We start from the raw sequence: 27,790 nt of genomic DNA on the forward strand, positions 1-27,790 counted from the left end.
CGAGGAACAAAAGAACTGACGACTTTAGCCAAAATTATTCATCATTTCGGAGGCAAATGACACCACAGTCATTAACAAACACCATTCATCCAAAAGGTAACAGTTTCTAGCCAAAAAAAAAATGAAAACAAGAAAACAGGAAGATGCGAACATAGAATGTCCCGTGCGTCTTGCATGTTCTCTCTCGCGTACAGCCTCTGGGTAAGCGCCGTTGCCTACCTTGTCGTGTCAAAATGTTTGGAAATTTGAAACTTTCGACGGCATTATTTCCGCTTTCACTGGGTAAATTTTTTCCCCTTTTGGCATGTTGTCTTCGCTCCGCCAGATGTCTTGAGAACGACTTTTAAAAATTCTGTCGACAGAGAAAAATATTAAGAATGAATTCCAAAACGCGGGGATTTTCCGAAAAATTTCCGACAGAATTTTATTTAAGTTGGCTCTCAGGTAGATTGCATAATGTCAACACTGTATGCAAAATTTAAACACATTTTACCGTGGATCTGTCGAGGGAGTTGTATCAGCGTTCGTTTCCTGCGTCTTTTATCTAATTTAGTCGTTCGTGTGGTTGTTTCTGCGGAGAAAAAGACACGTCTCATAAAATTGACTTTTTGCGTCCTGATTGTTTCCAAAAAAGTTGTAATTTTTCAGCAGGAGATAACTTGCTTTCAGTCTCTCAAGAGAGTAAATCGGTCTACTAAACGAGCCGACTATACGAAAATTGACTATGAGAGTAAAAACCCTTCCTTCAAACAAACTACAATGTTTGTCTTTGAAAAAGAAAAAGCTTGTACAACGTCTAATTGACAAACCCTAACTTTGTGAGCACTTTGAATTTTGCTACAAGTGTTATTTAAGTCTAATCGGCAGAATTTTCACAAATTTCTCACTCATCAACTAAAAAGTGTGTAGCTATACGTCTGAAATTTAAACACTACTTTCATGCTGATCAGTCAGTATCAACCATTCAGTCAAAGAAAAGTTATAAGTAAGTCAGTTCTTGAAAATATCATTTCCCTCAGTCTAGCTAACTTCTGATCACAACTTTTACAACTCTCGAAAACTCGAAGGAAATTGTAGGTTTGCCATTCATATTTATCACCTTGCTGACTCGAAAGCACAAGGATTGAAATGTTGAAATATCATTTTGTCTCGATAAAACCTCAGAAGCTTATTTTCACTTTAGTTAAGTTTACCGGTGGAAATCTCTTCGATCAGGGATTGAACATCGTCAAAACAATCCTCTTGATTAATTCGCATCCGCTGCGCTATCACCGACCGCCACAGTTAAACTCAAGTTTTTTTTGAGAAAATGCTATCCCACACTCCCTTAAGGGAAATAAATTACCATGACCTATCAAGTGCATCCCAATGTAAAGATTACACCTTAATCTTCCATTCTTTTAAGCTTTTCAATACCTCTTTGTGATTAGTTGTGAGTTTTTACGAAGGAAAACACTTCTTGAACTTCTAATTCAATATTTGGGCAAAAATTGCTCAATTTTTCGGCCGACTAATAAACCCCAGCTTATTTTTAGGTAATATAGGGGAGTTTGGACGCTTCTAGGTCATAAGCTTGTGGCACCATGGATAACCACACGGGAGCAGATCAAACTAGTAGCGAGGATCATTCATCCTCGGTTTAACCAAGTCATATTTACGTTGTTATCTACAGCAGCACCAGGGATCTGAACTTTAGCTAAAAAATATAACAGACAGAGTCTCTAAATCATATTTCAATTCCAGTTATAGAGCTAGTAGATTGCTTTTCTCATTTTGAAAGCAAAGGCACTTACACTTCCACGTCAGAATCAGAATACGGAATGAGAGTGCGATTCTTTTTGTACCCTAAATTTTGTTAGCTTGGTGCATTGTTAAGGCCAAGGCGTCAACTGAATCTGTTTCGCTATCGTCGCGAACTGCTACTTCGTTGCTGGCAAAATTAAGTCTCCTAGTACCTTGCAAATCCTGTCGTGATTTGTTTGAGTCATTTCTCTTGACCTGTATTCTGGATAATGTATGGATATTACAAAGAGAAATTACATGCCATTCACTTTTGGGGGTTAATGGTCAAGGCTACAATATTATCATGCACTGTACCCAGCAGTTGGGTATGCACATAAATCATAGGTTGGGGTGAATATGTATCCAAATTATGTGAACATATGGATCAGGTAACCAAATAAAGGGAAGTGGGTGAGCATGTATTTACATTGTGGCTAATGTGGTTGATTATGTAATCACACCATGAGGAAAGGATGATCAAGCATCCAAACTGAATGAAGGTAAGCAGATGATCACAAGCCCATATTATAAGTACCAAGTACGTATGTACCTGAATTATGGGCACTGGGTAATCTGGGCAACCCAAATCAAAGGTAGAGAGTGATTATGTGGTAAATCCTACAAAATTTTGTTGAAAAGCATTGTCAATTACTGTTAGTAATGATGATAACTTACTGAATGTAAATACATGAAGTTCGTTCCTCTAATTTTTATTTCCTCCTCTAAACTTTCAATTAACATTTAGTGGACACTGGTGATCCACTTTTGTGTTAAACGTGATCGTCTCAAGTTTTGCGTAAACGTGAAAGAATTTTGGATGTTATGTGTATGCACTGGCTGATAAAGGAGGGTTTGGCACCATACCTAGCCTCCTTGGAACACTGCTCTTTTGACGTGTTGCTCAAGTCACGATCCAGTGGGAGGGATACTGTCTAAGCTTCTAGACCTCTTTTAAAAGAGCTTTTGTTGCGCCTCGTTTACTTTCGTAAGGCTGCTTTACGGTTATATATAAGGACAACAAAACTCTCAAGGAAAGCCATGTATTCCTCTGTGATCTCTTGTGGTGATGCTTTGAGGACTTTTAGCACTAGCTTCAGTTGAGAAAACAAGTTCCACACATCCCAAGCCATTTTCTTTCCACGCCCTCTAAAAAGAGACGAAACAGTATCACACCCAATTGGTGCATGGAAAATTGGTAGGGTCGAGGCCTTATCAGGACCCAGGGATATTGCTAGGATATTTTGTACATTCTTTCCAGATCCATAAGTGATCCAGAGTTCATCTGTTGGAGGAGTGCTAGCCACTGAAATAGCAAGTACAACAACATCGGTATCATTGTTTCTAATTCTATTTCATCGATGTCCGCTTGAGGCTGCATAGTGCCTCGACCGTAAGGCGAGTATCTTCCTCTTCATGTGTGCAAGGCGCAAGTAAGCTCATCTCTGTTCTTTCAGTACTCGATAGGATATTCTTGTCATAGGTAGAGTAGATGCTCTTACCCTCGGGAACCTTCAGTGAAACCACCTTAAATAAAATGAATATAAATATTTGTGATTAAACCACTCATAGAAAGCCTTTTCAGTCAGCAGGGATACTTGTTGATGTTAGTATATTGCTCCTTTGTCCAGAGCCCCTCTTTTCTCGCAGCGATCTCTTCAGTGAATCATCCTGGTAGACATCCCAGATTAAGTCAGCCCTTCTCGCCGTTGATCTCTGCTGATGTGCTGGGCAAACACGTCGTCCTCTAAGCTAACCAAGCTGCGAAAGTGATGGCGGCCATGGTTGATTCTCATGCTTGAAGAAATGTTCCGTGTTTCCATCACGAATTTGACAAGCTATGTAAAGCCGTAAAAATAAAGCACAGTCATCCTTCAAAACTCCCACTTTCATCTTGTCTTTTGAAACGGTCTTCTTGTTCGTCGACGTGAAAGTGGGAAGATTATTCTTCTTGAGTAGTTGAGTAGTTGCGTAACAGGCTTGCTTCTCTCGACGAACTGCTCATTGGCAAACGAGTTGGACTGTTTCTCCCAATTTTTGTAACATTGCGAACAGCTTTGGCCCGTGTACTTGATGCAGCCTACGTATGGGACCAAACCTTCTTTTGCCAGCCAGTGCTTCCAAGTCCATCAGACAGGGGGTGGCGGTATCTCAACAACTCATGATCACCATTCTTGACAGCTCTACCGCGTTCCTTTCACCGTATTCTGCCTATTTTGGCGTCCTCTCTAACTCTCTTGCCCGTTTCTCTCGACTCGCTCCACGTCTTTTACTTCTTGTTTTTTTGATCGCTGAGTCTCTCTCCTTTCATCCTATTTTCACTCAAAACCCTCTCTCCGCCGGCAAATTTGAATCATAACAATTTCCTCCCGTTGACAACGCTTTAGCTCTGCCGGTATTGTTGCTTTGCGATTTGATTAGATATTGCAAAATACTGAGATATACTGTTCAACTTCAACCATAACCCGCGTTTTGAGCGGGAAATCAAACTGGTGCAAATTATTTGCTTACGCGGCCTCATATCCATTAGCCCACGTGAGACCTCGTGCAATGCCTAGCCGCGTGCCCGCAGTACGTTACACTGGCGCACACCGATGGGGTATCCAAGTTACGTGCGCAATCGCGCCTGCAAGCACTGGCCAGGTAAATGAGTGTTACTGGCTGATGGCTCAAAATTCCTCTTAATATTTTATTGGCTGCTAAACTATCCAATTTGGCATATCCAATTACAAGTGTTTTAATACCTGATGGATTTAGACAGTATTATACCATGTACTACAGTGAACGTGACCTGTTTTAACCAATCAGGCGTGAACACAAATACCTGATGGGTTTGAAGAGCATCATGCTCTGTAATACAGTGTACGTGACCAATTCTAGCCGATCGGGCGTGAACAGAAATACCTGATGGGTTTGAAGAGTACTATGCTCTGTATCACAATGAACGTGACCTATTCTAGCCCATCAAGCGTGGACACAAATACCTGATGGGTTTGAAGAGTATTATACTCTGTACTAAAATGAAAGTGACCTGTTCTAGCTAATCAAGCGTAAACAAAATACCTGATGAGTTTGAAGAGCACTAATCAATATACTCTATGTCATTCACTTTCTTTACGTTTATTAACTAAGAAGTAACCAGAGACATCGGACAAAATGAAGACAACATCTGTTTGGTGTTTTTTTTCTGTCCTTGTACTGTCTAAGACTGTATTCTTGAAAAGTATTTCTGGTAAGTGCCAAGTTATGCAAGGAATGCGTTAGAATTATTGTGGAATTTCGACAACACAGTTGCACCTGTTCTAACCTATAAATCATGAGAACTACTCTTTTCTTAACTTTTTATGAACTAACTAGTATCTATACATGCATCTACCTTGAATTTTTTTAAACAATGAAAAACGTTTTGGTCACCAAACCGATCCTCAGATTTATATTCTTGGGGGCAAACCCTGGTGAAACTATTACCCCCATTCAAAAAAAGCTTAAACAGGTTTTAAAGCTGTTTTGTCAATAGCGCTAAAATTGTTTTCTTCGTAAAAGCTGCATACTTAAAACCGATGTTTGCCTGTTTTAAACCTATGTTTGACCTCTTGAAACCTACGGAACACTGAATTCAGTTTTTCAGTTCTCTGTTTCTGATTTTTATTCACTTAAAGCCGGTTTAACTAAATATGTTTTGCTAGGGTCAGTGGGGTATAAAACTTTAACAGGTGTAATAATAGCGCCGTTTGATGCATTTTCATCTGAGCTCTGCACTGTTAAATTGAGTTTAGAAAACTTGAGTACGTAGCAAGTTGAGCCGTTAACTCCCCTGATACACATACAAAAAAGTCTTTTTATTAACTCGTCATATTAATTGAAATCAATCCAACATCAGTTTCTAAAATAAATCTGATTTATTCAGATGTATTTAAAACTTTGTTCCTAGTCTGATTCTACCAATATCTGCTTTTAAAAGGATCTGCGACTTCCCCTCCAGAGAAAAGAAGTGTTCAACCGCCATTCTTTGCTGGTGGTAGTCCTCCAAAAGGGCTACCTGGTACTTCTCAAGGGATCGAAATCGAGCAGACGCTGCCTTATGATCCTCCAGGCACTCCACCTTACTTTTTTTCTCTCTTTGATCCAAGCACCAATACACCGTTTTATTCAGCTTACAAAGTTACACATGCTCAGTCAAAGGACATTGGGAAAGGAAGAAGGCCGGGTAGAATACGCTGGAGAGAAGGCGGTGTGGAGAGAGGTTTGGAGATAATCATTAAACATTAATTGCAGGTTGACTCAGTCCACATGGTAACACCTGATAGGGCAAGAGACCTTAGTAAGGAAGAAAGGCTGGGTGGAATGACGTGGAGAAACCCCCAGGTTACAGATAGTCATTGAACATCGACTTAATTTTGAATGGTGAACACCAGTACATTATTATCGAACCAACTCACGTATGTCCTCAGAGTTTCACAGATTAATCAAGATCAAACTGCACTTTGTCGTACGGGGACCGTATCGTGAGCGTACATGTCTGAATGTATTTTGTAGACTGATGCCCCTCTTCTACCCCTTTTTTTTTTTTTTTTTCAAAAAGTAACAAACAATACAGCTCGTCAAACATGGGAAATCATCGCTTTAACTCTCTAGCATTGGAGGCATTCGTTAACCAAAGCTGAAAAGACTGCGTAATTTATTATTTAAAGTCGAGTCTTCCTTAATTTTCGATTAGTTTTCGATCAGCTATAGAGGGGGTAGAATTAGTAGAAAGTGTAAACAACGCATCACGAAATAAAGGAGAAACAACTGTAGGGTTCCAGTATAGTGAAAAGCAAAATATTCACATTTTACGGGGTTTCAATTTCGCATTTTAACTGGTCATGAAAATTAAAAACAGTCATCCCGTATCACGCAGTAACCCCTTTCCCCTCCTCGCTAAACTGGCACGCTTTGCAGAGCACGTATACATCCTGTGCCTTTCCGCCAGGACAAGCCAAGCAATTAAGGCGTTAATGATATTCTGAAAATGAGAACTGTCCATCACCGAGTGCCGACCTCACCTATTTCAGGTCTGTGGGGCCAACTAGTGGGTGATCTCTAATATATTTCCTGACTAACGGAACACCAAGTTTGACTTCATACCCTCACGGTTATACAAGAGGAGGGGATACAGTTTTAAGATTAGTGTACAACACTTCTTTGATACCAACAAAATATCATAATATTTTTGTTTATCGTTCTATAACATCTATATTCACAGGTGTTCCTGATCTCAAAATTGCTTATAAGGAAGCAATCGAAAAAAACCGAGAACGTCTTAGAGGATCACGTCCAAACCAAGAATTAACCAAAGGCCATTTGAATCCCTCAGCGATAAATTCCTTTAACGAAAAATTCATGGACGCTACCTACACATTTACCAATGTAGTACCTCAGTTTGCAGCGTCGAACTTTTATTTGACGAAGTTTGAGACAAAAGTGGAAAATTATGCAAAGGACAATTGTGGCAAGAAAGATGGAACCCTCTACCTTTTGACTGGCAGATCAGAAAATGGCCTTGTCACTAGTCCGGCAGGGATAGCTGTTAAGGATTCTACAAATGTAATTCCTAAGCCCTTTCCGACGGATACGTTTGTGCAAGGTACAATAACACTTGTAACTCCTCGTTCTCTGTGGACAGCTGTTTGCTGTATATGGCAAGTACCAGGTGAGGAGAAGAAAAGAGCAGAATCTTTTGCAATGATGAGCAACAATCAAGACAAAAGATCGAATGTTCATCAAACAGAAATGAGCGTGCGCGAACTAGAGGAGTTCTTGACGACACCACCAGATGCCAAAGTAAATTTGTTCCCTGGGGAAGAGGAATGTCGACCACCTGCGACCTAAGAACTATCTACATTACGAAGAGAATGTCGATGAGAACAGGCTGTTCAGAGTCAGGTAGATAAATTAATACCTCTGATTAATGAGAGACTTCTGAAGAAGTGTCTTCCTCTTTGGCATATATGTGTTTCCTTAGCAACAAGACTTTGAAATGATAACGAGAGATCATTAAAAAATAAAAAACTTTGGAACCAAACTGCCTTTTATGTACAGACAGCTATGGTGAATTCTGAAACAGATGTCTGCATCCCGATTCACCTCAGTCTACTCTTATCCTTGCCAATTCGCCCTAATCAAATCCTATCAATTCTAATTCACTCCAAACCTTCCTGAATCACTCTAATCCACATCTTCACCCTCCTATCTTTACCCCGGCTATGATGGAAAAAGAGAAACACTGCATGACAACCAAAAAAAGATCTGCGTAGCATATTTGGGTGTGGATCTCCCTAAAATGTTGTTTTCTAGTCAAATTTAACACTCTTTCACAAGTTCTCATTGTAAAGTACTCCCTTTTCACTTTCGACTAGAGAAACTTCTTTTTTCCTGAACATCGGTTTTCTGTTCAGTTTCATTGCATGAAAAGGAGGAAAGAGAAACTGTATGAAGCTCAAATATTGCAACAATGTTCGATCTCAAACCATATTTCAATTTCATCAATTCATGAGTTTAGAGCGTCGTAAAATATTTTTTGTGGTGTTACAAGGCATCACATTTTAAGTTTTTCATTTTTAGTTTTGAGACAATGGAAATTTTTAAATGAAAACATACCGAGAACACGAAATTGTACAATGGGTAGAGAGTGCTTACAGGTAATATGGTTAAGCACTCAAAGCCAAACTGATCGATAGAGAATTAAAAATTGTTAAAAAATTATAGAAGAAAAATTAATAATGGGGTTTTTATTCTTCTTGCGATACTAAGAAATCTTTACCACAAGCTGAGGTATTAAGAGTGTGTCTACGAGAGCATTGGGCAGTCGTGCTACATGCCATCTCACCGATTTCAATCAAACTTTGCCATTCTAAAAGGGTCTTCCCCAAAACTTTCTTGATCAATCATCTTGTATGAAGAGCTAAAGAAAGTGGGTTTATTTGGTCAAGTGACCGGCTAGAGCCAGAATTGCGTGACAGGTTTAGTTGAGGGAAACTTGTCACAGTCGCAGATTTTAAAAGGCATCCAGACAAAGATACCAGTGGTGCCCAAAGATTTTTTTGATGGTTTTCAGAGATGAAATGATAGATTATAAAGGGTAATTAAGATTAGCGTTGTAGTTTTCTGGCAACGGGAGATATTTGACCTCAAAGTTGTCAAATATTTAGATGAATCGAAAAATCTAAAAACACAGTCGTTTATTTGCCTCTGTTGATTCACAAGCCGTCAATCAAATTGACTGATACTTGCGTCAGACATTAACTAGTAATGTAATAATAAGTGTGCAAACCCTCAGAGTAATTGGTTAAATACCATCGCAGTGAGAGCTTCATACATTTTACCTATTTTGAGGCGATTTCCTTAGTGAAAACCAAGAAAAACCGAGAAGGGGGTGGTCTATCTCCCCCCGGATAAAACCAAAACGGAAACTACTTTGTCTTTTTTAGTTTTGGGGTAGACCTTTTAAACTGACAAAGTTTCATTGAAATCGGTGACCAAACCTTGTATCTTCAAGCGATCACGAACCGTTTTTCTTCTTCTTCTCGAAAATTGGCAGGCATCGAATCATTCTAGACTTTTTGTTTCGCGCTAGATGATGGCTGCTCCTGGTTTGCTGAATACAGTTATGTAACGATGGTAACTAAGGTAATCGATAAAGGTTAAAAATGTTATTTTCAGCAATAGCGACGGTGCAGCACTGGTGATGTAGTTTTAACGGTTATGTATTACCGAAGCAATAGTCGCACTGAAGGTACAGTGAAGCCGAAGAGTTTATCACCCTACGTCAGTGACAATGACTTGGACGTAATTGTAATAGATGTTGTCGTAGTCCATGATTATAGTGACAACGGTGAAGATCAATATTAGGATAGTGAGGATATGGTACGAATCATCTCATATCCGTCATTGCTCAACGGCTCATCCAAGGTCAAAATTATTTTATACCTCGGAGTTTCAATATTCTGACTTCGATGTCTTCAATGGCTTGCTTATTGGAATCACTTCTTTGGACCAAAAGCCAGATAAATTCCAAACTACTTTAATTCAACAATTGTAAGTACGGTTTGTAATGTAATTTTGTGCTGTTTTTTCTATTAAACGAAAAAATAAAAGAGAAAATTCCACAAACTACTTAACAAGGCCCGGTTTTTCATGGGTTCGAGTGCTCTTTCAAGAACTTAAATCTCATCATGCTCTTTCCCCTTTTTCCGTTTATTAATCGCCACCCGATAGTTAAAGTTCAAGCTTTTCCGCAAGCATTACCAAGTACTAAATAAAAAATAAAAAATAAAATCGAGAAATCCTAAGAATAATTCTGAGAAAAATCGTGAGGCCTCACTATAAATTACAGTAACCCACTAATCTTTCGTCCTCCATAAGACATAATACCAGATCGTTAGTTTTACATATCGTTTTCGCATTCCACAATCATTTGAGGACTTACCTTGTGCTCTCTGGACAATATGAATCAGTTTTGCTGCTGTTTCGGTATATTTCAGAAGACTAAGAAAAACAATGAAGTTAATCATGCAAGGAAAAACATATTCTTATTGAATAATAAGACTAATAAGTGGATGCAAACCACCAGTATGTTTGTAAATTATGCAGGTAATAGGAAATTTCGGTTGAATTTTCAGTCCTGAAAATGCGTCTGAATATCAAGACCCCGGTCATAGTTTTACCTTATACAGACCTAGCAGCCGGAAATAACGCAATTCATTACGCAATAAGTTTAGAGATAAATTATGTAACTTTTTTGCTTAACAAGTCGTTGTTTTAAGATCACAGTCATTGTTCCAGAGAATCCCATAGACTGCGAATTATGATTAAATGCACCTCACAGTTCAGTTTTTACAACCATACTCTCCCAATCTCTCCTGGCTAGCCCTCCAAGGTGAATTTCCATATAGATAGATGAGTGAGATTATGCAAACCATTAGCAGAACAATCTTCATCTTGACAACTTTGAGCCAATTTATAGCCATGATTTTATTCCGCTTTTTATAGTACCAATATTTGATCCACTATGATTATACGTTGTACCTGGTGCAATCAGAGAACTTATAATAGAACTTATCATATTTGCGAAACACCAAGAGATCAAACCTTATTAGTACAAATTTGTTAGTGAAACAAAAATGAATCATAGCATTATTTAAAAAGAACCTCTGGGCAATCAAATGAAATCAACGCTGTGAATCTATGTACATGTAGTGCTTTTTTAAGGAAGACTTTGACTCTGCCAACAGAGCTATTTATCGTGCTAATGAAGGATTCATGGACGTTTTCAGGAGGTTCTTGAAAATTTCCAGGTTTTAGCGTTACCAATGCCAGAAGCTTGCCGTGTAAATAGACACCCTCTCTGTTCGTTTCTACGGCGGTTTAACTTACATTGTTGGGGGTTAGTTCTTATAAAGTGAAGTTAATATTAAGTTGTGGATTTAATGTTTCTGAAAAAGACGTTCGAAGGGAAGAAGTTCAACTCCATCGGATGGAATCCGATGGAGACATTAAGCAAAACAATTCATTACAAGGGCGGATCACGTGAACCTTAAACTCAATAAAGCTTTGTCAGGCATAAGATGGTAAGTTTCGATCTGCCATTAGAGGTACATTGCTGTGTTCAGGTTCGTTGGTTACACGTCAGTATGGCAAATAATTCAAGATTTATAGAAATCTCCTTCGTTGTCAAATTGTCACTCGTACGTATTTCACAGCTAAGAAATACTTTTACAATTGAAAAATGAAACCATGAACATAGAGCTGTGATAAGTCTCTGAAATCTAGAACATAATCAAATCTGTGTTTAGGCAGTTTTTCCAGGATGTCAATATTCCATCATTCTTGTGAACTGGCTGAGGACCGGAGATCGATTTTTATTTATAATGATAGCACTGTACCAAAAAGAAGCGGATTGAAGATGGAACCGAGCTGAGTGCTGTTTATCTCCTCATTTTCCTTTTTGTGGATGGCTGGATTCTTACATTGAAGAAAAAAACAAAACAAAACATAACAAACGAACAAACAAAACATAGCAAATTTGGGCCAGAGTCATTTATTCATTTTCCTAATTCGTTATATTTAACACAATGGAAAGCTCTTCCTTTCTTCTCAAGCAAAATACTTTGATTCCTTGAAACTATAACATGAAGGCTTTACCATTAGGATTCAGCAAAACAAATTTCTCCTGAAGAATGTTTTGATCCGACGACGCTGACACAAAATGTAAAGAGAGATATCGGTAAAGATCATAACAAAATCTTTTATTCCAGTAAGCAATGATTTTATAGCGATCCTACGAAGAACTGGTAACAACTGGTTTCAGCAAGGTTCAAAGATCACCAAAAACTGAAAAACTTGAAATAAAAATGTACCTATTGTATAAATCTCGATTGATTGTAGTGACAAGTGTTTTCAAACCCACCAATTTTTTTTAAGCAATGTTTTTAGTCAAATCCACCAACCATAGAAATGATCACAATAACCATAGCAACAACCACATATCGTAAAAAAGTTGTGGAATTTCCAAAGTTGAGGAATATTTTACTTAGACATTGTCTCTACTGCACATATTTGTCCTAAATGTATTTGTTGTTTTCGGAAATTGTAACAGTTATGATTAATTGGTAACAGGACTTTGTGCCGTCCAATTCTGCCTGTAATCATACTCATGATTACAGACCGAATTGGACTCCACTCGGTCCTATTATCATTATAAATCAGGCTGGTGATAGCTAATCACGTTCGATATATAATTTTGATTAATGATGTAATACTGCTGAAATAGTTGTGTTGTAAGCTTCAGGAATGAGAGAGAGCCACTGTGGAAAACTGTTCACTTCAAGAAACTTTGGAGACAACAGTGAGATTGTGTCAGTGAGGAGCTAAGATGTAGTTTTTAAAGGGCTCAAGGATAGCTTAGTAAGGATAATTACTGTATTGCCTTTGGGAGTCGCTCCTTCGTGTTCTTTCTGTCGGTTAAATTATACCGTAACAAATGCCGTCAATTGCTGACTTCTATGCTTGACTAGCTATATAACTCCTAAATTTTACTTTGGTAAATAATTAATAGCGGATGACTGTTTTTCAAGCCCCCCTAAAGTTTGAGGGAAAATTAAAAATCTCAATACAAACGGAATGATTGTGAGCTAGGCTGATCTAGGGCGCGGTTTCTTATCGATTCACGCACCTGTGTGTCGAAAAATTTATCATGCTTGGCGTTTGAATCGTATATCTATCGTAGAAATGGAGGTATCAATTTGATTTAATCTGAAGTATCCATTCATGCAAAATTAGCGATTTACGTGCATTCTGGTACAAAGAGTTGATCGGTTCGATCCCGCTGTCGAAACAATGATCTCTAACTTTAACGTTTTAAAGTGAAATTGATTGGCCTCTGGCTAAGTTCGATCAGCTCTATGGCTTAATAATTTTATGAATTGATAGAGAATTGGTAAGTGATAAAATTTACATGAGCCCCTGACGTTTGCGAATAATTGAAAATATCAATGCCATAGCCAAAACTAAAGTTAGGCACGAATTTTTGTTTTTTCTGACATGTGTGCCTATAAATCAATAAAGATAATTGTTATATCGCTGGCAGTGCCAGTGGACAATATGAAGCAAATTCTGTATTCTCATTGGCTATTTGAGGGGGACAAGATGAGCCCATCTTGCCCGCTTGGGATTGCCCGCTTTGATCCCGTGCAAGAAAAAGGAGGGGGCCCATTAACTGTAACTTGGTCACCAACTTCGAGGTGGCGTTGATAAAGAAACTCTGGCAATAATCGGTGCTTAGCCGTACCCTACGTGTAGCCGTACCCTCCCCTCCCCTTCCCCCCCCCCCCTCCACCTTAGGGGAGGGAGAGGGTAGGGCTTCACGTAGTGTTCGATAACATTTGCGACGACGATAACATTTGCGTTTAGCGGCTATTCGAGATCAGTGGAAGCGCGTAATTGCCGCTCAGATGGAAGAGAAACCGGAACCCAAATAGATCTAATTGGAAAAACCAAAAACCGCATCGCATATCAAATCCGAAAACCCGTTGGAGTTTTTTGCGAAAACCGAAAACCAAATGCTAAACCGTAATGAACACCAAAACCAAAAAACCGAAAAACCGAAGTTTCTTGACACAAAAACCGAAAAACCGATCTAAAATAAATCTTACTTTAAACAAAATTGTTTGGCCTAGATGGTTAGATTTAAGTCTCGTTCTTTTATTCATTCAAATGCAAAAAAATAACTCGCCCAAAATCCAGTCATTTATAACACTTTGAAACTTCACTAAAACTTAAAACGACGTTTGGCTTTGCGTTACTAACGCGTTTTGACTTTGCGTTAAGACTTTTGTAAGAGACCATCAAATGAAAGAGTCGTATAAAATAACCGACGCAAATTTAAAGCCATCACCTTAGTTAATGTGGATGTTTTCTCGATTTTGAAGGTTTGCAAAGAGCTAATGTTACTCAATATGTTCCCAGGAAATACTAAATGTGCTCAGAACAAGTTGAAAGTGAAATAATCAACATTAGGCTATACAAGCAATAACCCGTATGCCCTCTAAGATCACAAAAAGTGCTCAATCAGTTTCTCATTATGCATATTACCAATGGTTTGTACATTTATTGGAATACTCATTCTTGTTTTGTCTCACTCATATTTTGCCCAACATACCTTTAGCAATGGAAAAATTCGTTCGACCAAGAGAGCATGGTCCTATTTCAGTTACTCGCATTATGTAGCTATGCTTGGTGACAACAGAATTAAAAATAAAAAACAACAAATTAGCGTTTCAAATTTCTCAGGCTAAATCTAATAATCTCCCTAGAGAGAGCGGTTTAGTAAGAAAATAATCCTTGCCTTTACAACTATAATTGTTTACAACAATTATAGTTGGATAGAAATAAGCGTAGTGAAAGTTTCAAATATTGTGTGTTTTTCTGGAGAGCTGATTGCCCTTTTTCTTCTATTGTGAATACAACATCATTTAAAGCTAGATTATCTTCCTCGCCATCAGATCTAATTATCTTGGAGTCAAATTTGCATATTGTGATGACGTATATATTACAAAATTCTTGTGAAAAAAGAAATCGGACTCGAATCATTCATTTCAGTAATTTTTTAACTGGTAAATAGAGTGGAAAGCCTGAGAAAGGCCAGTTTTTTTTTCTTAAGCGGGTAATTTGGTTCCTTTCTCTTATGATTAAGCTAAATTAAGTTTTCCTGAAGAATGCTTTGATCCGACGACGTCGACACAAAAAGAGAGGTATCGCTAAAAGATGATGACAATATCTTTTGTTCCAGTCAACAATGGTTTTCAGCAACCCTACTGCAGTAAAGTTCAAGGGCCACCAAATAATAAAAAAGAAATAAATTAAGATTGACCTAGATTATAAATCTGTATTTATGATAGTGACAATTGTTTTCAAAACCCACCAAAAGTCTATGAAAGATTGATGTGAGACAATGTTCTTGTAGGCTATTCATTCATTTCTGTAATAATTTTCTCAGTTTGAAGCTTTTAAGCAGGCGGAGTAACTTGATACTCCGGCTTTCCAAATTATATAAGACGAGAAGTCCAAAGAATATCATAAACTTACTTAAACCAGTTACCTTGGAAGTTCGGCTCATCATTATATAAAGATTATTCCATGGAAAGTGCGCTGCGCTCACTCGTTTGTTTTTTCGATGCATCACAACGAGTGTATAATCGTTCCTGCGCACTTTGCAAGGTAACTATGGTTCAAGTATGGTAAGTGTTATTTCATACTGCTGATCGATTTATTTGAAAAATTGGAAGCCATTTATGAGCTACTTTTTTTAAGGACCGTGCAAGAGGTGGCACATCGACCAAAAAGTGACCATCCTTATGTGTCAGACAGTGATACCTTATAGTGAACTTAGAAACGCGGTTAAGTTTTTTCGCCTAGAGTTGCTTCTTTAATGTAAAAAATTCACGTAAACTGAAACGAGCATCGGTAGCGGTAAAATGGCGGAAGTCAGTGCCCCGAGTAGAGGCAAATGTTGATTAACACCTTTTCAAACAACTTTTCCTTCCTGTGATATTTCTCGTGAGAAAATGCGTTGATATTTTCCAGCAATATTTTAAATTATACGACGTCAATCTTCAAACAAGCCTGACGCAAAAAATTGCCGTGATAATTATCATTTAGCTCAAGATGTCCTTCAAAATTTCTCTCAAAGTTGCTTTCAGGACTCCAATCATTTCTTGAGTACAGAGCGCAATCTAATCCGACACCCGATTTTAATTATTCATGGAGCAACATGCTAGGCTAACAACCCCCCTTAGTTTTGTGCTCTAATAGGTCTTGTGTCAGATTACAAAATATCTTAGAAAGGTTCATCCATGATTACAGTTTTAACAAGAAATGTTCTTTTTAAAACGAAAGAAACTTTATGATTCTCGACTGTCTGATTTCCTTCGATGAACTTTCAATAAGGTCGAACTCGAAAACCGTGAATAGGAGAATAATGTTGTGTTTAAAGTAATTCAGGTGCCTCGCTTGTTCTTGTGATTGGTTTGTGCACAATTGACCAATCAGAATCAGATCAAAGTCGTCACGCTTTTCTTCGTTTCACAGAAAAGCCTTTTAACCAATGCTGGTTGAACCTGCTACTACTTGTAATAGCTAATTTTTCAACAGTCAAGAACGAATTTTCCTTCACTCTGGTAATTCTGTGCCTCAGCTTCATTTCTAAACAATTTGGACTTGAGAAATAGCCACTGATTCTAAAACCTGGTAAGAGACCACTACTTTTATTGACACGAATTTATACAACACTTTTTAGTATGATCTGGACGAATTTAAGTTAAATACGGGTTGTAATGTTAAATTTTTTTATAAAATGTATTTTGCATTCTTTTAAAAAGAGATTCCATTTACCATCACGCATTTTAATTAAGGTATAAGGACCTAAATTACACAGTAGTGCCCATTTTTGCTTCAATAAATCTACTCTATAATCAAAATGTAATTTTAATAAATAGGATAAGTTCCTAAACAAATTGGGGCGCTGTGTCGGTGGAAGGTATTAAAAATAAATTTGTTTTTATAACCTGAGTTGATGACGTGAATTGGACACCGTAGAGACACTTTAAAGGTAACGCTTTGAGAACAAAGGTTTTTCGTCAGCTTTCTAATCTCTTTATGGTGGCGAATTCACACAATCAACAAAATTGATGAAACCAAATTATCACTTTCATAATAAATTCTTAGGCGATCTTAGATAATTCTTGTAAATTTAAGGTCCTAGGATAATCACATCTGAAGCCGAAGGTGTCAAATAAACATATCCTCTAATTCTTTGCACGTCGGTATGGTATTTAGACTTCAGTAAATTACAGGATGGAACACGGCGCAATCATTGAAGAATTTCGGTAATTTAAAATTGTCGCTATCAAACTTTATTTTGGGAAGGAAATTGCTATAAAAGCATCATCAGACGCTTATAACTCCGAAGTAATTATGTTTGACTAAGAACTGGGATTTGTTAATGCGTGAGCGAGCCAAACAGAATTTACTTCTTAACATAGGATTGTGTATCTTTAACGTTTTCTGAAAGCGTAATAAGTGAAACTTTAGTACGGTACTAATAAGGAATACATTATGAAATTGCAGTTTTCAGACCGCAAACTCGACCATAGTATAGAAAGCCCGCCAAACTTTTATTTATAAATGGATGCGAACCGTAAAGTTAACATTTCAAGCGTTTTACACGATCTACCTCACGGGAAAATTCAGTTTCAACTGCTCGCGTTGTTCCCACAAGTATTTTTCAACAGAATTTTTAATTTTTAAACCGTACAATTTCAGAATTTAAGAAATTTTCAACACAAATGCACGCAATTTTCTGAAGTTTTCCTGAAGAAAGCTTTGATCCGACGACGTCGACACAAAAAGAGAGGTATTGCTAAAAGATGATGACAATATCTTTTGTTCCAGTCAACAATGGTTTTCAGCAACCCCACTGCAGTAAAGTTCAAGGGCCACCAAATAATAAAAAAGAAATAAATTAAGATTGACCTAGATTCTAAATCTGTATTTATGATGGTGACAATTGTTTTCAAAACCCACCAAAAGTCTATGAAAGATTGATGTGAGACAATGTTCTTGTAGGCTATTCATTCATTTCTGTAATAATTTTCTCAGTTTGAAGCTTTTAAGCAGGCGGAGTAACTTGATACTCCGGCTTTCCAAATTATATAAGACGAGAAGTCCAAAGAATATCATAAACTTACTTAAACCAGTTACCTTGGAAGTTCGGCTCATCATTATATAAAGATTATTCCATGGAAAGTGCGCTGCGCTCACTCGTTTGTTTTTTCGATGCATCACAACGAGTGTATAATCGTTCCTGCGCACTTTGCAAGGTAACTATGGTTCAAGTATGGTAAGTGTTATTTCATACACACGGAGATTTGTGTTGCTGATCGATTTATTTCAAAAATTGGAAGCCATTTATGAGCTACTTTTTTTCAGGACCGTGCAAGAGGTGGCACATCGACCAAAAAGTGACCATCCTTATGTGTCAGACAGTGATACCTTATAGTGAACTTAGAAACGCGGTTAAGTTTTTTCGCCTAGAGTTGCTTCTTTAATGTAGAAAATTCACGTAAACTGAAACGAGCATCGGTAGCGGTAAAATGGCGGAAGTCAGTGCCCCGAGTAGAGGCAAATGATGATTAACACCTTTTCAAACAACTTTTCCTTCCTGTGATATTTCTTGTGAGAAAATGCGTTGATATTTTCCAGCAATATTTTAAATTATACGAAGTCAATCTTCAAACAAGCCTGACGCAAAAAATTGCCGTGATAATTATCATTTAGCTCAAGATGTCCTTTCAAATTTCTTTCAAAGTTGCTTTCAGGACTCCAATCAAATCTTGAGTACAGAGCGCAATCTAATCCGACACCCGATTTTAATTATTCATGGAGCAACATGCTAGGCTAACAACCCCCCTTAGTTTTGTGCTCTAATAGGTCTTGTGTCAGATTACAAAATATCTTAGAAAGGTTCATCCATGATTACAGTTTTAACAAGAAATGTTCTTTTTAAAACGAAAGAAACTTTATGATTCTCGACTGTCTGATTTCCTTCGATGAACTTTCAATAAGGTCGAACTCGAAAACCGTGAATAGGAGAATAATGTTGTGTTTAAAGTAATTCAGGTGCCTCGCTTGTTCTTGTGCTTGGTTTGTGCACAATTGACCAATCAGAATCAGATCAAAGTCGTCACGCTTTTCCTCGTTTCACAGAAAAGCCTTTTAACCAATGCTGGTTGAACCTGCTACTACTTGTAATAGCTAATTTTTCAACAGTCAAGAACGAATTTTCCTTCACTCTGGTAATTCAGGTGCCTCGCTTGTTCTTGTGATTAGTTTGTGCACAATTGACCAATCAGAATCAGATCAAAGTCGTCACGCTTTTCTTCGTTTCACAGAAAAGCCTTTTAACTAATGCTGGTTGAACCTGCTACTACTTGTAATAGCTAATTTTTCAACAGTCAAGAACGAATTTTCCTTCACTCTGGTGATTCTGTGCCTCAGCTTCATTTCTCAACAATTTGGACTTGAGAAATAGCCGCTGATTCTAAAACCTGGTAAGAGACCACTACTTTTATTGACACGAATTTATACAACACTTTTTAGTATGATCTGGACGAATTTAAGTTAAATACGGGTTGTAATGTTAAATTTTTTTATAAAATGTATTTTGCATTCTTTTAAAAAGAGATTCCATTTACCATCACGCATTTTAATTAAGGTATAAGGACCTAGATTACACAGTAGTGCCCATTTTTGCTTCAATAAATCTACTCTATAATCAAAATGTAATTTTAATAAATAGGATAAGTTCCTAAACAAATTGGGGCGCTGTGTCGGTGGAAGGTATTACAAATAAATTTGTTTTTATAACCTGAGTTGATGACGTGAATTGGACACCGTAGAGACACTTTAAAGGTAACGCTTTGCGAACAAAGGTTTTTCGTCAGCTTTCTAATCTCTTTATGGTGGCGAATTCACACAATCAACAAAATTGATGAAACCAAATTATCACTTTCATAATAAATTCTTAGGCGATCTTAGATAATTCTTGTAAATTTAAGGTCCTAGGATAATCACATCTGAAGCCGAAGGTGTCAAATAAACATATCCTCTAATTCTTTGCACGTCGGTATGGTATTTTAGACTTCAGTAAATTACAGGATGGAACACGGCGCAATCATTGAAGAATTTCGGAAATTTAAGATTGTCGCTATCAAACTTTATTTTGGGAAGGAAATTGCTATAAAAGCATCATCAGACGCTTATAATCCCGAAGCGATTATGTTTGACTAAGAACTGGGATTTGTTAATGCGTGAGCGAGCCAAACAGAATTTACTTCTTAACATAGGATTGTGTATCTTTAACGTTTTCTGAAAGCGTAATAAGTGAAACTTTAGTACGGTACTAATAAGGAATACATTATGAAATTGCAGTTTTCAGACCGCAAACTCGACCATAGTATAGAAAGCCCGCCAAACTTTTATTTATAAATGGATGCGAACCGTAAAGTTAACATTTCAAGCGTTTTACACGATCTACCTCACGGGAAAATTCAGTTTCAACTGCTCGCGTTGCAGAGAAAAAAGAATTCAATTTCGTGAGACGCCCTCAATATTTAAAAGCCTAAAAACCTACGCAATTTTCTGGTCATAAATTCTAATGAGCAACAATTCAAGCAGTGTAAATCTACCACACGGGACTCATAAATGCAAAAAAATTGTAATTTTTTCGAACAGTTGATACTATTTTTAAGCGGTATTTCCCACAAGTATTTTTCAACAGAATTTTTCATTTTTAAACCGTACAATTTCAGAATTTAAGAAATTTTCAACACAAATGCACGCAATTTTCTGACCGTGAGTTCTAGTAAACAAGGATTCAAGCGCACTGAATCTACTGGGCATAGGTTTCTGAAAGCACACGATTACCTGGTAAGCGCGACTTGTTTCTGCATGCCAGGTTTTTCATCTTCTTGCTGTCTTGAAAGCACAAGGATTGAAATGTTGAAATATCCTTTCACCTCGATAAAAACTCAGAAGCTTATTTTCACTGTAGTTAAGTTTACATGTGGAAGTCCCTTCCATTAGGGATTTAACACCGTCAAAAGAATCCTGTTGATTTATTCGCATCCGCCGCGCTATCACCGGCCGCTACACTTAAATGCGGAGTTGAACTCAAAACTTTGTTCAGAAAATGTTATCCCAAACTCCCTCAAGGGAAATCAATTACCATAACTTATCCGGTGCATCCCGTTGTAAAGATTATAGTTGAATCTTTCATTTTTTTAAGCTTTTCAATGCCTCTTTGTAATCAGTTGTGAGTTTTTATGATGATGAACCCCAGCTTGTGTTTGGCAATATAGGGGAGTTTAGACGCTTCTAGGTCATAAGCTTGTGGCACTATGGATAACCACACAGTAGCAGATCAGACCAGTAGCGAGGATCATTCATCCTCAGTTTAACCAAGGCATATTGACGTTGTTATCAACAGCAGCACCAGGGATCTGAACTTTACCTAAAGAATGAAACTCTCCAAATGAATTCTCCAAATCTCTAAAGCATACTTCGATTCAAGTTATAGAGCTAAAAGATTGCCTTCCTCATTTCGAAAGCAAAAATATTTAGTGTAAGAATCAGAATACGGACCGAGAGTGCCATTATTTTTGTGCCATAAATTTTCTTAGCTTGGTGGATTGTTTAAGCCAAGGCTTCAACTCGGTCCGTTTCGCTATCGTCACGACATGCTACTTCAATGCTGGCAAAATTATGTTTCTACTACCTTGCAAATCCTGTTAGGTGATTTGTTTGTTGGATAATGTATGGATATCACAAAGGAAAGTAACATGCAAATCACCTCTGGGAGTTAATGGGTCAAGGCTACAAGATTATCATGCACTGTACCCAGCAGTTGGGCATGCACACAAATCATGGTTTGGGTGAATATGTATCCAAATTATAGGAACATATGGATCATGTAACCAAATAAAGGGAGGTGGGTGAGCATGTACTCACATTGTGGCTAATGTGGTTGATCATGTAATCACACTATGAGGACACGATGATCAAGCATCCCAATGAAAGTAAGCAGATGATTCCAAACCCATATTAAAAGTACCAAGTGAGTACGTACCTAAATTATGGGCACTGGGTAACCTTCAACCCAAATCAAAGGTACAGAGTGACTATGTAGTAAATCCTACAAATTCTTCTTCAAAATTATTGTCAATTACAGCACTATTAGTATGATAACTTACATGTAAAAACATAAAATTAGTTCCTTTAATTTCTATTTCCTTCACTGAACCTTAAATTAGCATTTGGTGAATGTTTGTGATTCAAGTTCAAGTGATTAATGTTGCTTCTTCCAACTATGCATGCTTTTGTATCTAGCTGTCAAGAAAATCCCTTTTAAATTGTATATTAAAGTTTTTATATTTCACATTTTCAGTAGTTTTTCCACACAGCCCCTGACACTTCAATATGCATACAGTGTTGAATAAAGAAATGATGACAAAAAAGTAGATTACCTGGGATACCAGAGTTTTATTTTGCTTGGTATTTTCCCCTGCAGTGATCAATTAAATATTAGCAGTTTATGCACTTGCTTAATGTGAGAGTACTGTCTGGTAGATTTTCTGGGAACATTATTCTACAAGACAGTAAAGATACATCTCAGTTTGGTGTTTTAAGTATTCGGAGGTTCCCTTTTACTCTATTTTGTTTTTTTTTTTCTTATAAATTGTGAGTTCATTTCTCTTTATTTGTGATTAAAGTTGATGAGATCTTTTTTGTGTCCATAAGAATGAATTTCTTTTCTTTAAACATGATCTTTGAACGAAGAGCTGAATTAATTGTGATTGGGGTACCATTTTGCTTTGGTTAAGTTTTGATCAGGGTTTTGAATGTACGTGGAATTCATATGGATTGGCAAACATCATAAAACAGACCAAAAGTGGTTCTAGAGAAGAAATCAATTCTTTTTTCATTGCATAAGACTGGTTAAGACTAGCAAAAAAATGTATATATAAATTAATGAATTTGTTTTTTTTTTAGTGTGTGTGTGTGTTAAACATGATCATCTCGAATTTTGCATTAACTCGAAAGAACTTGGGATATAATCGGTGATGGGTAGAAAGTCCACATGTTTTTAAGTGAATTTAGCAAGGAAGTATAGAGGACCGTCTATTCAGATTGTACTATTGCCATGTTTCGACGTGTTTCTTTCAATAAAACCACAAAATTATCATGTAACAGTGACATTAAAAGGGAGTGTATGGATTATTAAAAAAACCCTATTGAATGAAAAGAAAATCTGACAATAAAGGACAGAAGGTTAATTTTCAATTTTACAATACAACTTTAGTCCTTTTTTAACTGAGCTGCAGAAGCTTTCCATATCAGTTTATCCACGGTGTAACTGCAAAGAGAAGCCATTCTGCATTTATAATTCAAATTAAATAACTGCCCTTCAAGTTCTCTATAGAAAATTAATTTGTGTCTAAGTACCAAGTAAAGTGAGAATTCCTTCGCTAGAAAATATCAGCGTTATTACGACATTTAAAATGTATGCACTTAATAAATACCTCTTAGAAGGATGTGCAAGGATAAGGAGAATGACTAAGCTCTAAAACTTTTTTCATGAACTTGTGGCTTGCATATATTTTATTACATAGAATTTTAAAACGTTGGTAAATTTACAGAAGTTTCAGTTAGCACGCATTTAGTGTAACCATGTAATTAAAATAGATGTACTTTTAAAAGTTCATTACTCATGGCTCACAAAAACACGAGTAGGGCTCGACGGAAAATTTAGATAACTCCCAGGCTGTAAGAGAGCTATTCTGCAGAATGTAGCTCTTTCATTCATAAAATACTGGCTTTTTCTGACCTTCCCATAACAACAACCCAGATAAATTTTGCTTGTGCAATTACATACAACACAACCAAATATAAAGAGCAACTCACCCGATTCGGACAGTTCTCCTGCTTCATTCCAAATTGAAACTTTCTCTCGCTGAATTAAAATCCCATTATGCTTCCTACGTCAAAACAGGGGCCATTTTCAGTTTGTACAAGAAGCTTTTTGACTTCTGGGGCTGATATTTCTTCCAAGATAGCAACAACGATATCAGGGACAACTTTGTTTACCTTATTCAAATCCGCCGCCATTTCGTTGACCGAGAAACTCCTGGGTCGAGTCGGGCTTACCACGTTGTGTAAGCCTTTTAATATAGCGCGGTAACTGAGATTGTTCCGAGAAGTCAGCAAGGCGAATCTATTTTTAAATGGTTAGATAGGGAAACCCTGCTTAAATTGTACGAAAAGAAGTCTGATTATCAGTTAACAGTGTCAGAAATATATTAGAAACTCGCGAGTGCAAAAATTTTATGTAAGAGCACATAAACTTCTCATTGATAAATGTTTAGCCAAAATTTTTTTTATGTCCGAATATTGCTCAAAATATCAAATGATCACTTGAAAAGTCTTCGTCATTTTAATTGGCAGGCATCGGCCAGGTAAATGAGTACTGGCTGATGGCTCAAACCTCCTTGCAATATTTTATTGGCGGCTTAACTGTCCTACTTGGCCTGTCCAATTACAAGGGTTTTTAATACCTAATGGATTTGAAGATTATTATATTATGTCCTACGATGAACGTGACCTGTTCTAGCCAATCGGGCGTGAACACAAATACCTGATGGGTTTGAAGAGTATCCTGCTCTGTAATACAGTGTACGAGACCAACTCTAGCTGATCGGGCGTAAAGAGAAATATATAATGGGTTTGAAGGGTACTAATCAATATACTCTGAGTAATTCACTTTATTTATGTTTATTAACTTAGAAATAGCCAGAAAGACCGGACAAAATGAAGACAACATCCTTTTGGTGTTTTGTTTTTTCTATCCTTGTACAGTTTAAGACTATATTTTCGAAAAGTACCTCTGGTAAGTGCCAAGTAATGAAACACAATAAAATACGCTGTGGTCACCATACTGATCCTCAGCTTTATATTCTTGGGATCAAATCATGATCAAACTAATGCCCCCGCTTTCAGACCAAAGTTCAAACAGGTTTTAAAGCTGTTTTGTTAATATGGTCTAAAAATGTTTTCCTCATAAAAGTTACATGCTTAAAAATCGATGTTTGTTTGACAACTTTAAACCTGAATTCAGTTTCTCAGTTCTCTGTTTCTGATTTTTATTCAGTTAAACCCGGTTTAACTATAAACATTTTTTGCTAGTGTTATTGGGGTATAAGACTTCAACAGGTATAATACTCGCACCGTTTGATGCATTATCATCTGAGCTCTGCAGTGTTAAATTGAGTTCAGAAAACTTGAGTACACGGCAAGTTCAGCCGTTGACTCCACTGATACACATTTATAAAGGTTTTTCCATCAACTCCTCATATCAATTGAAATCAATCTTACATCAGTTTCTGAAATAAATCCGATTTATTCAGATGTATTTAAAACTTTGTTCCTCGTCTGATTTTACCAATATCTGCTTTTAAAAGGATCTGTGACTTCCCCTCCAGAAAAAAGAAGTGTTCAACCGTCATTCTTTGCTGGTGGTAGTCCTCCAAAAGGGCTACCTGGTACTTCTCAAGGGATCGAAATCCAGCAGGCGCTGCCTAATGATCCTCCAGACACTCCACCTTATTTTTTTTCTCTCTTTGATCTAAGCACCAATACACCGTTTTATTCAGCTTACAAAGTTACGCCTGTTCAGTCGAAGGACATTGGAAAGGAAGGAAGGCTGGGTGGAATAAGGTGGAGGGACCCTCCAGGTTTGGAGATAGTCATTAAACATTAATTGCAGATTCAGTCCATATAGTAAAACCTGTTAAGGCAAGGGACCTAAGGAAGGAAGAAAGGTTGGTGGAATAAAATAGAGAAATACCCAGATTGCAGATCGCCATCGAAAATCCACTAAATATTGAATGTGGAACAGCAGTACGTCATCATCGAACCAACTAACATATTCCACCCAGCCTTTCTTCCTTCCAAAAGTCCCTTGCCCGAATAGGTTTTATTATGTGGACTGAATCAATCTGCAATTAATGTCCAATGACTACCACAGATTATTCAAGATCGACCTTCACGTTGTCGTATGGGGACCTTATCGTGAGCGTACATGTCAGAATGTATTTTGATGCCCTTTTTTAAGCCTTATTTTTCAACAAATTACAAACAATATAGCAAGCTGAAAAGACTACATAATTTTATCACTCAAAGTCGAGTATTCCTTGATTCCAAATCATTTAAGTCAGTTTTCGATCAGTTTACGATCTGCTAAATGGGGGGGTAGAATTAAGTAGAAATTAGAAAGTAGAAATAACGCATCACGAAAAATAGTGTAAACAACTTTAAGTTCCAAGCATCGCACAAAACAAAAAAAATTCACAGTTCAAGCGGTTTTAATTTCGCACTTTGACTAGTCATTAAAGTTACAAACACTTACCCCTTACCACGCACTAACCCTTCTCTCCTCCTCTCTAAACTAACACTCTTTGCAGAACTGGTATACGCCCTCTGCTTTTCCAGCAGGTAAAGCTAAGCAATCAAGCACCAATGATATAACGAAAATGCTATGTAGCGCGAAAATAAGAACTATGCATTACCGAGTGGCTACCTATGTTTGGTCTGTGGGGCAAACAAGTGTGTGATCTCCAGTATATCTCCTGCTTGACGAAACACCAAACTAGAATACATATTCCCACGGTTATACAAGAGGAGCAGATGCTGGTTTAAAAGACCGGTGTACAATACACATCTTATCAGAATCTTTTTGTTTATCGTTCAAAATCATCTGTGTTCACAGGCGTTCCTGGTGTTAGCATTGCCTACAAAGAAGCAATCGCAGACACCACACAACCGAGAAGTCCAAACCAAGCATTAACCAAAGGTCATTTGAATCCCTCAGCGATAAATTCCTTTGACAAAAAATTCATGGCCGCCACCTATACTTTTACTAATGGCGTACCTCAGTTTGCAGCGTCGAACTTCTTTTTGACGAAGTTTGAGTCAAAAGTGGAAAATTATGCTAAGGACGATTGTGGCAAGAAAGATGGAACCCTCTACCTTTTGACTGGCAGATCAGAAAATGGCCTACTCATTGGTCCAGAGGAGAAACCTGTTCAGGATCTTACAAATCAAATTCCCAAGCCTTATCAGAGGGATGCGTTTGTGCAAGGTACAATAACGCTTGTAACTCCTCGTTCTATTTGGACAGCTGGTTGCTGTATGTGGCAGGTGCCGGGTGGGGCGAAAAGAGCAGAATCTTTTGCAGTGATGAGCAACAATCAAAACAAAAGATCGAGGGTTCTCCAAACAGAAATGAGCGTGCGCGGACTAGAGGAGCTCCTTAAGACACCGCCAACGGCCGAAGTTAATTTGTTCCCAGGGGAAGAGGAATGTCGACGACCTGAGAACAATAAACCACTTTAAAAGAATCAAAAGAAGGGATCATTGATGAGAACAGACTGTTAAGAATAAAGTAGATAAGTTACTACCCCTTACTACCACTGATTAGTGTGATTAGTGAGAGACTCGTGATGAGTTGTCCTCCTATTTGGCATATACGTGTCTCCGCGATGCTTGAAAAAATAAACTCCCAATTATGTTTATGATTAATGGTCTTTCTTAAGGAATAGGTCATTGTTGCCTTGGCAATAAGACATCGAAATGATAACGAGAGATCATTAAAAGAACTTTGGAACCAAACTCCTTTTTATGTACAGACAGCTATTAATGGTGAATTCTAGAACAGCTGTGCCGGTCACCGCGTCCCGATTCACCTCAGTCCACTCTTATCCTTGTCAATCCGCCCTGATCAAATCCAGTCCACAGTATTCAGGACCAATCTTCCCCGATCCATCTTCATCCACCTATCTTTACCTCAGCCATGATGGAAATA

The 27,790-nt window shown here is 37.5% G+C and overlaps 2 protein-coding genes and 1 pseudogene across 5 annotated transcripts; 2 read left to right on the forward strand and 1 right to left on the reverse strand.

Annotated features, from left to right (window-relative positions):
* Nucleotides 1-2,523: 2,523 nt before the first annotated feature.
* On the reverse strand, nucleotides 2,524-3,909 carry LOC136280311 (uncharacterized; annotated as a pseudogene).
* A 978-nt stretch (nucleotides 3,910-4,887) lies between these two features.
* On the forward strand, nucleotides 4,888-7,803 carry LOC131796436 (uncharacterized). Its single transcript, XM_059114027.2, has 3 exons — nucleotides 4,888-5,011; nucleotides 5,741-6,022; nucleotides 7,025-7,803. Exons 1-3 carry the CDS (start codon nucleotides 4,936-4,938, stop codon nucleotides 7,648-7,650), a joined length of 984 nt encoding a protein of 327 aa, XP_058970010.2. The 5' UTR covers nucleotides 4,888-4,935; the 3' UTR covers nucleotides 7,651-7,803.
* An 8,674-nt stretch (nucleotides 7,804-16,477) lies between these two features.
* Nucleotides 16,478-27,576, forward strand: LOC131796304 (uncharacterized). Of its 4 annotated transcripts, none has more exons than XM_059113890.2 (4): nucleotides 16,478-16,563; nucleotides 24,715-24,817; nucleotides 25,389-25,661; nucleotides 26,696-27,576. In XM_059113890.2, the coding sequence occupies exons 2-4, from the start codon at nucleotides 24,739-24,741 to the stop codon at nucleotides 27,319-27,321; spliced, it is 978 nt and encodes a 325-aa protein (XP_058969873.2). In that variant the 5' UTR covers nucleotides 16,478-16,563; nucleotides 24,715-24,738; the 3' UTR covers nucleotides 27,322-27,576. The 4 variants fall into 4 exon arrangements, with proteins under 4 accessions (XP_058969873.2, XP_058969881.2, XP_066021776.1 ...); XM_059113898.2 differs by having other exon boundaries at nucleotides 25,410-25,661; XM_066165679.1 differs by lacking the exon at nucleotides 16,478-16,563 and adding an exon at nucleotides 19,294-19,424.
* The last annotated feature ends 214 nt before the right edge of the window (nucleotides 27,577-27,790 follow it).

This window comes from Pocillopora verrucosa, chromosome 4 (assembly GCF_036669915.1).
Source record: "Pocillopora verrucosa isolate sample1 chromosome 4, ASM3666991v2, whole genome shotgun sequence".
Lineage (NCBI taxonomy): Eukaryota > Metazoa > Cnidaria > Anthozoa > Scleractinia > Pocilloporidae > Pocillopora > Pocillopora verrucosa.